Raw genomic sequence first — 13,245 nt, 5'->3', positions numbered from 1 at the left:
AAGAAATGAATTCAAACTGTTGACTTGTTTAAAAAATTAACACATTCATTTAAATTTGGGGGGCAAATAGATCTTAATGTCTTAGGTGTTCGGGGTTGTGTTTGTTCGTTTTATTTTAATTGTGTGCACTTTGGGCGCTCTCTATTTTTTTTTTTCTTTTTTTTAGTAAGAAAAGCACTCTTCTAGAATATATGGCCTGTGTGCTGAAAACCCTGAGGGACACATTTAATGTTACGCTTCTCCTGGTGATCTAGAAATGACTTGATATTGAGGTTTTTATTGACATTTCCTAACTCGATTAGGAATACAGTACAGAGAAAGTTTTAGATGCAGGTTTTCCCTCTGAGAGTCTGCCAAGGAGGACATTTGAAGAGAAGGTGTCTGGGGAATAGGTTGTAGAGAAAAGCATGACCGGCCAGATGGTGCTGGACGGATGTGGTAGGTATGATACAGCTTGCTTTTACCTTATTTTATTTTTTTTAGAAAATGTAAGGGTGGAGAAGATCTCGGTGAAGCCATTTGGCGCATCTCCTGCTTTTATATTATTGTTTCTATTAGCATATCTGTCGAGACTTGGCCCTGCTGTTTCATTAGACAAAGAATTCTGACCCATTTCTGGAAGTTTAGATTTGCCTTCCTGGAAATTGGGCGGAAGTCCCGTGTTCAGATTGTAATGTCACAGATCACGTTTTCCCATTACCTGTGAAACTGCAAGTCGATTTAGGGTGAAAAACCTTAATAACATGACTTGGGAGCCTTGATGGGTCTGAGAACCTGTGAAGTAGGCAGCGAGTGTCCCCACGAAGCAAATTGCCCCTCACTGGGACTTTGGTGATGAATTGGATTGTTCCAGAGACGCGCCCTTGCGTTTTTCTCCTTGGGACCAAACTCCCAGCCCTGTGAGGTGGCCGGCCAGGAATCAGGATGGCTGTGGGATGGAGGAACAAGGTGACACACGCTGGCTTGGAAGAAAGGGAGGCTCCAGTCCCAGCTGCACGCTTGTACCTGGTCATTCATTCATTCATTCATTTAATAATACTCTCCTTTGAGACATCCTCCTCCTCAGGCCTCCCAGCACATGTAGAGTACAGGGGTGCCTAACTCATCTTAGGGACCACTGTGTGTAACAGGATCTTGGTTTTACCTGTGATTTTGCCACCCAGTGGCAGATTAGGTAGCAGGACGACAGTACCCGGGTGGAGGATTTTCCTCCCCAGGCAGCCCAGGGACCTCTCTCTTCCAGACACGTGTACAAAGAGAAAAGAAACGGACTTCCTCTTCTGTGGGCTGATTTGATTGAGTGCATTGACTTCATTCTGCATCCAGGCCTTGAGTAGCCACGTTCCATATCCAGGGTGCGCACACTTCATCCAGGAAGGGCCAGAGAGTAACCATTTTAGGCTCTGTAGGCCTCCCCGTCTCTGTTGTAACTCCTCAGACCTGCGGTTGTAGCCTGAGACCAATAAAGGTGGCCAAGTACCAATAAAGCTTTATTGACAACAACAGGTGGCCATCGTTGGCTGGCCCCTGCTTGTATTTCGTGATGGTGTCCGAGCTTTCCCTTAATATTTTAAATCCTACCTGGAAAGGAAAGACGGCAGATCCAGCTCTCAAAGACCTTGCCTCAGGAGGATGGCCTTTCTAAGGAAGCTCAGCCGTTGTCACCTAGTCGCCTCCGGTGGTCATTTTGTAGGTGCCGGAAAGTAGACCAGCCTGCAGGTCAGTTGTTCAGCCCTGTCACAGAAGACTATCACCCTAAGTAAATGGGGGAAAAAGACCAGAAAAGAAGAGGCACAAGGCATTGTTTTGTTTTCCTTTCCTCGATTCCCCCATTGTTTGCTCCATGCCCACCTTTGCTGACGACCACCCACGGTTGTGACCGTCCCCGGTCAGCCACCACCGCTCCCTAAGGGGAACATCTGCGGCCTTCCCTCGGTAGGGCATGAGCCAGGATCTTCCCGGCGGGTGTGGACATTTTACCCATTTCTTCTTGCCCGTTGCCCAGCATCGACTGTGTCTTAATGGACCCCTCAGGCTGAGGCCTGTCCTTGCAGTCACGTGGCTTCCTCCTAGACGCTGGGACCCTGTCCTTTTAAACAAAACTGTATATACTGTGCTCTTTGGAATTTTAGGATCACTTTTATACGTTACGTCTCCAAGCTTGGCTCAAAAATAGAGAATGGACAGGATTTTCTTTTCTTTCACGTCTAAAGATTTACTGTGGTAGAATGGCCTTCCCAGAAGTACTGGAAAACAGCCATCCGCTTGCTGACCCCGTCTCCACATCTGCTGGAGGAGTAGCATTTTTCTGCTGAGTTCAGCAAGTCTGGCATGGCTGCCATGTTCTTGGCAGAGAACACGGAGGCTTGGGGCAGTCCATGGCTTAGATTGTCCTTGCCTAGCAGCCTGTGCCTGGTGGCCCGAAGGTCTGGACACTGCCCCTTGCATGTGAGGAGATGAGAACAGAGAGTGGATGCATCCTGTGCAGAGACGCAGGGGATTGCATGGCCTGGCTTGGGTGAGGTCAGCGTGGGGGGGACCTGGAGGTCCGGATCTTGGTCCCCGGGGTCCCAGGGTGCTTCCTCGCCTTCGACCAAATGAGCTTTCAGCTGACATTTATTGGGCGCCTGTGCATTGGGCGTGGAGAGGGGACTTTTTTTTTTTTAGAGGACGATTTGAAATTTCCAGATCAGGAGTGCTCGAGCTCCTCGCAGGGCTTTGCTCGGGGTCCATGTGGAGGGCTCCCAGCCACTTAAGCCACCGCTTCTGGTTCTTTCCACCAGCCCCACTGGGTGTCTTTGCTCTCAGACAATGCAGCACAACCCATGCCCGAGAGAGACTCTCCTGAGCGCTGGAGCAAAAAACCTAAATCCAGGGAAGGCTGAGAGTTAAGTCCTTTCGGGGACCCTGAAATAACACCAGGAGCGAGGGACCCGAGACATTCCTTTGGGAGGCACAGAAGCCCAGCTCCCCTCCACGCTGACCTCGGGAAACCTCCCTCAGGGGCAGAGGCCGGGCCCGTGGGGGCGGAGTCGTGGTTCCCGAGGCCCAGGGGGAGGCTGGTGGGGAGGCCGGTGGGCCCGCCTCCCACCCAGGCCGCTTCCCCTCCCCTGGCCCTGGCCCTCTCCGCGTCCCTAACGGTAGGACGCTGACGGGAGCGACTTCCTAGGACGGCTCGGCCGACGCCCGACCTTGGCTCACGGAGGCCGCAGGTGCCACTTGGCGTGGCGACGGGCTCCGCCAAGGCGAGCTGCCCTCGCACCGTTGACACAACCAAAACAGCCACAAAGCGTGTCGCTGTGCAGCTCCGGGCTGGCCCTGGCATCCTTTATTTTTTCCTCCCCCTTTAAACATCTTTAAAAGCCTCCAAATGTCTCTTAAAAGATGTTTTTGCCTTCCCTTGAAGCCACGAAGGCTTTCTCTGAAACAGCACCTGGGAAAGGCCCCGCCTGCCGCTGGGGGTGACCTGGGGCCTTGCGGGCACGGCCGGGGCGCTGCCAGGGCGGGCATTTGCTGTCGCCCCGCGGCGCGGCTGTGGCCTCAGGCCCCCGCACCTGCCGCAGGGACCGCTGCCCCCTTCAGCATCCGTGGCGCCCACGGGCCTCGCCCCTGCGGTGGCTTGTGCGGCTGGCCCCCGGAGCCCTGATGAGGGCCTTCGGGATGGTGAGCCCACGAGGAGTTGGCGGCCGCCGCCTCTGGCTCGGGGACATGGGCAGACCCGCATCCCGCTGGCCAGGCCCTTAAGAAGTGGGAAACCGAGTCCTTTTATCAGATAGGGACCCGCGTCCCCGGGAGGCCGCTGGGCAGCATCCGTGTGAGTCCAGGACCAGCAGCCCCTCCCTCCCAAACCCTGGAAGTAATTGGAACGGGATTTAATCCAGAACATTCTAGACTCCAAAGTCCTGAGCTTAAGGCGAGCCGACGGAGACGCGGAGAGGTCCGCCGGGGGACAGGACTGCTGCCCGAGACCCGGCAGGCCTCGGGGCTCACTGGCCAGACTTTGAGGGGACGGTGACCCTGCAGCCCCTTAGGCTCGTGCAGCCGCGGTGATAAGGACGCTCTGTTGGTCTGAGAGGGGAAGCAACCAGAAAGAGCAGCCTTCTGGGGAGAAACCAGGCTCCCACTATAAATAGCGTCTGCCCAACGCCAGCGTTTCTCAGGGGCGGGGTGGGGAGGGAGGGGGACGTGGTGACAACAAGGAAGGAGAAGGCGATTTGGGTGAGTCTGGTCCACCTCCGGATGGGGGGAGAGGCTCCAGCGTTCGCGACTGCTCCTGCCTCGGTGCTGAGCCGGTAGGGAAAGGTTGCATCCCGGCCGCGTGGTTTGGTTTAAGCTCCTCGTTGCCTTTAACTATATGGTAAAAGAATAAATGCTGATGTAGAATCTTTGCTGGAGGTAGAGACACTGACTCTTTGCCACCTGAAATTGGCAGTGAACAGCAGAGCTGAAATGGAAATTGGCAGGTACCACTGGATGTACCCAGGCTCAAAGAACCACCAGTACCATCCCGTGCCAACCCTGGGGGACAGGGCAGGCCCCTTGAGCAGTCCAGGTAAATACAGCCTCGGGCTGAATTCTCATAGCAAGTCAACTGTTCTCTTTACTATTATTTGTAATGGCTCTTTCAGTGTGGTGATATTTTATGTTTTGTTTGACGCATTAATTTGTTTGCAGGGGCGCGGGTGGAATTGGCCCTTGACGATTTTTTTAATCATCTTTTGTTTTTCTCTCCTCCTCTCCATTCCACCCCATCTTCGGCCTCTTTCTTCTCCCTCCTCCCCCCTCTTCCTTGCCCTCACCTCCTCTTCTCAAGAGGGAGCAGTGTGCAATGACCCAAAGCTTTGGGTTGACTCCGAAATTGCCGGTGTCTGAACCAGTAGCGGGGTGGGCGGTGGGTGGTGGGTGGGTGTCCCGCGTGTCCTCCCCCACGGCACCAAGAACGGGGCCGGGACGCGCGAGGAGCCTTGTCTCCAAGAGCACGGGGGTCCCCACACTCTGTGCGAACGTCAGTGTCTTTGAGAAGGAAAAACCCAAGGCCATGACATGAGGAGCCGGTAACTGGGTGCTCGGTCCCATCAGGTAGGTCCGTGGGGTCTGGCTTCCAGTTTCCTTGCCCACGAGGGACGCTGGTGTCTCAGAACCGCCAGGGGCTAGGTTGGAGCCAGATGTGGGTCACTCCGGGGGCCCTGGAAGCGGGCAGGAGGCCCAACCTCCACGTTCCCAGCGGCTGCACCTGCCATTTCCCGGCCCAGTTAGCCACAAACTCCAGTGACCCCGAGCTCTTTGGAAGGGGGCAGGGGCGGGGCAGGTAAACCCAGCAGGCTTCCGGTGTTGCTGTGCTTTTCCGGGGTTCCCCAGCGTTACTCGGCCCAAGTAGTTGCACTGCACGCTTTTTGGAGAGCGAGTCAGAGATGATGGTGTAGGATGCACACCCCGAGAACGAGCAACCCTGAGGTACGGTGTAGGGCACACGCGGAGTCACGGAGCCTCGCACCTCTCATTGAGCTAATAAAACTTTCTTTCCAAACCCAAATTGTGGCTTCAGGTTAATTAACGTGCAATCCGATTTCGGATTTAGTTCTACACCTTGAATTATGCATCTCTTCTCTTGACGTGTGGCGGTCAGGCGCCAGCTGTGCGTGTGTGTGTGTGTGTGTGTGTGTCCCCACGCGCACAATGCCCGTTAGAAAAAGTGAGCAAGAAGTGACCAGAGACATTTGTTCTCATAGATCCTTTGAGGAATGGGGAGGGTTCTGGAATGCCGATGTGCAAGTTGCTGGTAGACGTGATCTACTCAGACTGTGAACACGACCAGCAACCAGGCACACGGCGGGTCCGTGTCCAGCACAGCTCAGGGGAACCGCGGGCCACCACGCTGAGTCCGAGAAGCCGGACACGAGGGACCAACTGCCGTCGGATTCCCTTCGCATTGAATGTCCAGAGTTGGCAGATGTCCGGGGACGGAGCGTGGATCCGTGTCCGTCGGAGGCTGGGGGGAGGGTGGGTGGGCAGTGGCCGCTGACGGGGCCAGGCGGTCCTTTGTGGAGTGACGGGAGGCTTTAGACGTTCCGTTGTGGTGATGGTGACACTGCTCTGTGAACTCACTCTGAGCCATCGAACCGTACGCTGACACAGGCGGGTTGCATAGGTGAACTGTGTCGTGCTGTTTCTAGAAAGCGCCCCCCCCCCCCCGCCCCGCCAGCACCATTAGGTGCGCACAGCTTGCGGGGCCGGGGAGGCCTTTGGTACCCGGACAGGAAGGCCTCCGAGTTACCAGAAACTGCTTGGAAGAGGATGGCGGGGCTTTAAGAATGTGCTGCGAGTCGTGGGGCCAGTTGGGGATCGAGAAGGGGCCCGGCCGCGGGGTGCCACGCTGAGTGGGGCCGGGCACCCGGTGGGTGCGGTGATGCCCGCGCACCCACCTGCAGCCGCGCCCGCCACGCGGGCCACCCGAGCAGCCCCGGCACCCCATGGGCAGCATACGGGCTTCGGGGCTTTTCTCCCCCCGACCCCCAAACTTTTGGGGCCAAACTCGTTTCAGAGTCCAGAGGAGTTTGGGCTTTCGAGAAGTCACGTGGGGCGCACAGCAGGTGCTTGCCCGATGCCACCCCAGGCCTGGGCGCCCCCCGCCCCCGAGGCCTTTCGCCCGAGGGCCCAGGTCTGGGCCGTGACCCTGGCACCGGCCTCTTGGCCACTCAGGTCGGGTTGGGCACCAAGTGGGTTCGGATCGGAACTGGTTTTGCTGTCTACACACGCTCGCGCTGCACGTAAGGTAGGATCTCAGAGGTTGGGGACTTCTGGAATGGTGCCACAAGAAACGCAGGACTCTGATAGGGTCGCGTTGCCGCTGACACGTCATGTGAGGGTTCTGTGAACGAGCAGGTTCTTCTCTGAGGAGGGCACTAAAGCGGATTTCTCGAATCATCTTCCCAGATCCGCAGTGAGCGGCCCTTACGCACACGTAGTTGGACCTTTGTGCACCGAGCACGGTGGCAGCGTCGGGGACCGCCGGTGGCCGTGGCCTGGGCCGTCGCCGCAGCGCAGCCCCGCCAGCGCCTTCCCAGTTGCCTGGAGATTTTGTTGGCTCGTCCGTCGACGCAGTTGCCATCCTGTACTTAGATCCCAAAGCAGATGGTGTGAGGGAAAAAATAGAGACTTCCATATGGTCTGGTGTGGTTCCCCCGCCGCCCCCTGGAGTTCTCCGTTTCTTGGGGGGGGGGGAGGTTCAAGAGAGGCTGAGCCGATCTGTGCAGAGGAAGGGCCTCCCGCACCCCCCCCGCCCCCCCGCTCCTGCCTCCTGTCCGGGTACAAATTCCAGGGGTGTGGCTCTGCCGACGTCCCTCTGTCCTTTCGTGTCCCTCATCTTCGGTGTGACTTCGCAGGCAGTTTTAGGACCTGGATGGTTAAACCTTTGCCAGCAGTTTCTTGTTTTTCTCCCTTTATGGTCTCATAAGCGCCAGGCCGGGTCGCTGCCACCCTCCCCGGAGGCCAGTGGCCCCGCGGGCGGCAGGACAAGGACGGTGCGGGCGGGGGGGGGGGGTGAGCAGTGGGAGCGCAGCCCCTGGAGCCTGTGGCGGGGGTCACGGGCCCCAGCCCACACCTGCTGCCTCACGGTTTGCGTTTCTGCAAGATTTCCAGATGGTTCCAAGGCGCACACGGAAGGTGGGAAGCGCTAACCTAGATGAAGGCCCCAGAGGAGGAGGGAGAACTGGGGACGGACTGAAGAAATGATTATTTATTTTTAGGATTTTATGTATTTACTCATGAGACCCAGAGGGAGAGGCAGGGACCCAGGCAGAGGGAGAAGCAGGCCCCATGCAGGGAGCCTGACGTGGGACTCGATCCTGGGCCCCTGGGCCCACGCCTTGGGCCAGAGGCAGATGCTCTCCCCTGAGCACCCCCCCCCCCCCCGCGGCCCGGAAGGAGTGACCGTTAGCCCCCGGGATGGAGAGCTCGCTTTCCGCCTGGAACGGGCTGCGGATCAGGGGCCCGCTCCTCCCCTGGGCACCGAGGCCTGTAGCCCGACGGGCAGTGAACGACCTTCGAGCTGAGGCCGGGCCCTTCTTGTGCCTTCGTTGAAGATCTTGGTCAAGGGGAGGCGGGGACCACCTGGGGGGCTCAGCGGCTGAGCGGCTGCCTTTGGCCCAGGGTGTGACCCCGGGGTCTTGGGATCGAGTCCTGCATCAGGCTCCCTGCAGGGAGCCCGCTTCTCCCTCTGCCTGGGTCTCCGCCTCTCCCTGTGTGTCTCTCATGAATAAATAAATAAAATCTAAAATAAGGAAAAAGCTCTTGGCCAAGGGTGGGGGGCAGCGCAAGCAAGATCAGTCCCTCTCCTGTGGCAAAGACGGGGGAGAGGAATGGCCTGGGAGGACCTGCGGTCCCCCGTGCCTTAACCTAGGTCATCCCCGGAGGGACCCGGAGGACCCTTGCACGGTCCCCCCGGGGTTCAGCATGCAGTCTGAGTGCTGAGAGGCAGCCAGCCCCCCACTTTGCCAATCCTTTCCCCACCCCTGCCCATTTCCCAAATCCAAACTCTTCTGAAACTTGGTTTGAGATGGCCATGGATCATTCCAGAAATTCGGAGAGCCGTCGCATACGGACTGCACGGGGTGGCGTGGGGCGCGCAGGTGGGGGTTGGGCAGAGGGTGGCGCGGGAAGCCCAGGCGTGGGATTCTGATGGGCCAGACTGGGTCTCTGAGTGGCCCCGGAGCGGGCCCGGGGTGGGGGTGGGGGGACAAGCCGGCCCGTCTCACTCATCTGCTGCCCTGAGCAGGTGACATGGCCGGCGAGGTGCCGGGCAGTTGTGCAGGGGTGACCCCCTCACCTCTCCAGCCTGTGCCCCCCTGGCCCCCGCGAGGCTGAGCTGGGACTCTGCTGCGACAGGTGCACATGGAGTCCTGGGGGGGCTCCTGCATTTCTGTTACTCGCTCACTGCGGGGGGGGGGGGGCTAAGGCTGAGGCCTCTGAACGCGTTGCGACTGCGTTTCCAGGTGGAGGGGGCCCTTCATCTTTTCGCCTGCGGCCCTGCGGCCCATCTGCAGCTCGGTGTCACCTGTACCTGGTGGCATGGGCCTGCTGTGTGGACTCTGGCGTGCGGGCCCTCCTGATGGCGAGGGTCCGGCCGGAGCAGCCCTAGTCCTTACACAGCTGCAGCCAGCAGAGCCGTCGGGGGGCTTGTGGCTCCACGAGTTGCAGCTTACACCAGGCTCCACGGTGGGCGCGGCGCAAGCGTATCACAGCCCGCTTCACGCCGGAAAGTCACTGAGCGTTTCTGGTTCCATTTCTGGAGTTCTTCGTGGTTGGTTTTCTGCCATGGACCCATCGTTTCCTTTCCAAGTCACCTGCAGTCTTCCCAAAACACGTGCCCTAGACCGCAGTTCGCGATTTCATGGCACATTTACCGAAGGCTGTTATTACAGCAGCCAAATAGATGTAATTTCTTGTTTATGAATGCTCGTTTTTTATCAGCTGTATTGTTAGCGTGTGCTTAGCGCTTGATCATGCAGCAGTGGCCGCCAGCGGTGCCAAATTCAGAGCCCCCTTTGCCTTTTGGTCTCGTGTCTGATCCTCAGCTCGGAGTCGGCAAACAAGGAAAGCAGAGATGGAAAGCACATCGATCAGTATGGAAGATCTGGAGCTTTCTGTCAGACATAGTATCTGGTTTTAAGGGACACCGACTTGGATTGTTCAAAGCGGCGAGTCGCCGTCTTTCAGAAATAGTGACATCTGGTCCCTGCTTCCTTACGCCCTGTGCGCCGCGCTGTTAGAGTTAATGGAAATGAATTGTGTTTTGAGAGACCTTTTGCCACCCTTGAGAGCTAACTGGAGATACTGGGAAGTAGGGAGCTCGAGCCTGCCCACCTCCCCAGGCTGTGTCCTTTTGGGCATCCCTCCCGTTCACTCACAAATAAGCCCCACACACACCCCCACGTGTTTCCATGTCTGTCAAAAGCTTATATAAAATGGCTTTTGTGCTAAATAGAAAGCTCTGCGTGTCAGAGAGCCATTTAGGTGGGATGAGGCTTTTGCTGAAGATCATCATGCTTGCATTGTATCTGGAAAGTTCTGTGGACAGTGCTTTCCCCCCCAAGGAATAACTCCAGTGGTCAAATGTCAGGCTGGGAGAAGTAATGGGATCAAAATGAGCCTTTCTGTGCTCTTAAAACAACGCTGTTTACGTTCGTGTGCTCTTTCCCAGTGGTCATAAACGGAGGTTATGGACGTTCCTGGGAGGACTTGACTTAGACACAAGCTGGTGATGCCACCCACCGCATTGTTCGTAAATAAAATTTCATCAGAACCAGCCCTGCCCATTCATGTACAGATCGTCCGTGGCTGTTTTCCTGCCACAACAACAGAATCGAGTGGTTGCAACCATAAGCCCTGCAAAGCCAGAAATATTTGCTATCTGGCCCTTTACAGGGGAAAAAAAAATCCTGCCAACCCTTGACTTGAAGTACTTGCATTCTCAGCCCACGTCGCAAATTTAAGCTACTTATGGAAGGCAGCACCCAAGACTGCTAGTCGCTCACTGCCCTGAGGTCATCACCCAGGATCTGTCCCCTTCTCTCCAGGCCCCAGAATCCTTGCTCCCCGAGGGGACCCACCATTCTCAGGCTTTATGCTGAAGCTCAGCCCTTCTTCACAGAGTACCTTGGCTCTTTCTGGAAGCTCTGCCCCCTCTGGTCTCTTTCAGGTCCCTCTCTGAGTGTCCCCATAATAAATCAAGTCCTGTGAAATGATGTCAAGGAGCTGTTGTCATCTGCTGTGCCATCTGGTATACTCTAGCAAGTTTTCTGTTCTGTGACCTTGAAAGACCGTTTCTATTTTATTAAGTGTAATATTGGGGGTCATTTTTTAAAAAGAAGATTCCTTTATTTGAGAGAGAGAGAGAGAGCGAGCACGAGAGCACACGTGAGGGAGAGGGGGAGAGATCAAGAGTCTTAAGCAGACTTCGTGCCAAGCAGACTTCGTGCCGAGCACAGAGCCTGAATGGGGCTCGATCTCATGACCCTGAGATCATGGCCTGAGCCGAAACCAAGAGTCGTCTGCACGACTGACTGGGCCCCTCAGGTGTGCTGGGTCATTTTTTTTTTTTAAAGTTTTTATTTTAATCACCCAGTGCACATCGTGACAAGTGCATTCCTTAAGCTTGGGGGTCATTTCTTTTTTTTTTTTTTTTAAGATTTTATTTATTTATTCACGATAGACATAGAGAGAGAGAGAGGCAGAGACACAGGCAGAGGGAGAAGCAGGCTCCATGCAGGGAGCCCGATGTGGGACTCGATCCTGGGACTTCAGGATCACGCCCTGGGCCCAAGGCAGGCGCCAAACCGCTGAGCCACCCAGGGATCCCCTGGGGGTCATTTCTTTAAGTGAGGTTGCACAGTATGGTGTGGGCCTCTGATGCCCTGAATCAGAATCCCCAAGGATGCTGGTTAAACATTCATATTCCCGGGCCCCATCCACCTTGGGGTCGGTCCCAGGGATTTAGTAGGTTTTAATGAGTTCCCCAGCAATGCAGATGCGCTCTGAAGTTTGAGCGCCACTACCGTGTACACCGAGGATCATAACCCCAGTTAGGAGAATAGCTCCTCATTATACCGTCTTTGGCAAAGTATATTTCAGTTCCAAATACTTTTCTGGAGAACATCGGCTTGAGATTCAGAGGTAACTCGTAAACATACTCTCAAGATGCCCCAAACCAAATGGCCACATCCTTAGCAGACAGCGCTACTGAATTTGACACCAGCTCCTCTCGATGTTTTTATTCTGTCATTGTATCTCTCTGTATTAGAAAAATGCAAAAGGATCCTGTCGAAGAGCTGCTGGCAGACACCAGAGCTGTGGCTGCGTGCTCATTATCTACTGTTGCATGACGAATTAATTTTGGACTTAGCAACGAGAAATGACATGTATTATCTCACTTTCTGTAGCTCGGGAGTCTGGGCTTGGCTCAGCAGTCTCCAATGCGGCCGCCATGAAAGTGGCGGCTGAGGCTGCAGTCTCATCTGGAGGCCCAAACGTGGAATCCGCTTCCCAGCTCACTGCCGTGTTTGTTGGCAGGACTCGGTCCCTCAGACTGTTGGCCCAAGTCTTCCCTTGGTCCTTTGCCATGTACGCCTGCCCGTAGCACCCTCACGGCTTGGCAGCTGGCTTCATCAGAGCAAGTGAGTGGACGGGAGAGAAAGTGCTAGCAGGACAGAAGCCATGGTCTTTGGAGATCTCATTGGGTAAGCACGTCACTAGGTCCAGGCCACACGCAGGGAGAGGGAGTCACACGGTGTGAACAGCAGGAGGCAGAGACCCTTGGGAATATCTTAGAAGGCTGCCTGCCGCAAGCTGTCACCGAGCAGAAGGAGCCTGTGAGTTCTGCAGCCACAGGATGTGTCCCCCCAGCCCACCCCACCCAGGGGGGTGTGGCTCTGGCCTTTGGCTGCCAATCCTTAGTTCCCCAGACGGATTCACAATCTTTTAAGAAACGGGTCTTTTTTTTTTTTTTTAACTTTCTTGAAGGTATAATTGATGTGCATTAAGTGCAAAAGTGACCTACTTGATAAGTTTGACATGTGACTCTGCCTGTGAAACTGGCCGCACAAGCCAGATGGGGACCTGTCCATTGATCTGCAGGGCTCCCGGGCTCCCTTTCGTCAGCCTTCCCTCTCACCTGACCTCTCTACATGACCACTGGTGTGTTTTCCGTCATTTTCTGGATTAGTTTACATTTTCTGGAATGGTCCTTCTGACAAGTTGTTCCCATAAATTCCTTCACCGTTTCTCACCAAGCCAGTCCTATAAAATGTGGTGACATTGACTGTGTTAAATAATCAAAATTCCAGAGTAAATCTTAAAAGATCCAGTTGGTTTTGTTAAATGATTGATGAGTCCATCGGCATCCCATCTAGCAGGTGGAGGGGGGCCTGCTTAATTGTTCAAAATGGAAGGTTTTCATAGAAGGAAAGGATTGTTCCGGGCCAGGCCCCTCTTTCCTGGGGGGGTGGGAGGAGCAAGGGGTCTTATCACGCACATGACCTCATCTTTCTCCCGGGGATGGAGAAGCCCCTGGTGGCAGACTCTTTGGCGCTGGCTGACTGAAGAAATTCCTGACTGACGGGTTGTGACGACATTTCTGGGAGAGGTTGAAATAGCAGTTAGCTTAGGTGTTAAGCCCGTGGCTTGGGAACTTGGCCTAAGCGACGCCATTTTGGGCCTGTGGTGTTCTTGGGAACAGCTGCTTCATGGCTC

The 13,245-nt window shown here is 55.6% G+C and overlaps 1 protein-coding gene across 5 annotated transcripts in view; it reads left to right on the top strand.

Moving 5' to 3' along the window:
• The window catches only part of GPM6B (glycoprotein M6B), a 162,401-nt gene that overhangs the window by 120,050 nt on the left and 29,106 nt on the right, over positions 1-13,245 (top strand). For 3 of the 5 annotated variants that reach the window (XR_008666228.1, XM_055338892.1, XM_055338894.1), the window contains exon 2: positions 4,433-4,552. The exons of the other annotated variants lie outside the window; for them this stretch is intronic. Coding sequence is in view for 2 of the 3 variants with exons in the window: in XM_055338892.1 (XP_055194867.1) it covers positions 4,433-4,552 (120 nt within the window). In the remaining variant the exon portion in view is untranslated. The remainder of the gene's footprint in view (positions 1-4,432; positions 4,553-13,245) is intronic. 5 annotated transcript variants of the gene reach the window in all.

Source organism: Nyctereutes procyonoides, unplaced genomic scaffold, assembly GCF_905146905.1.
Source record: "Nyctereutes procyonoides isolate TBG_1078 unplaced genomic scaffold, NYPRO_anot_genome, whole genome shotgun sequence".
Taxonomy (NCBI): domain Eukaryota; kingdom Metazoa; phylum Chordata; class Mammalia; order Carnivora; family Canidae; genus Nyctereutes; species Nyctereutes procyonoides.
Note: the sequence above shows the minus strand (reverse complement) of the source record. Positions and strands in the feature narration are given on the sequence as shown.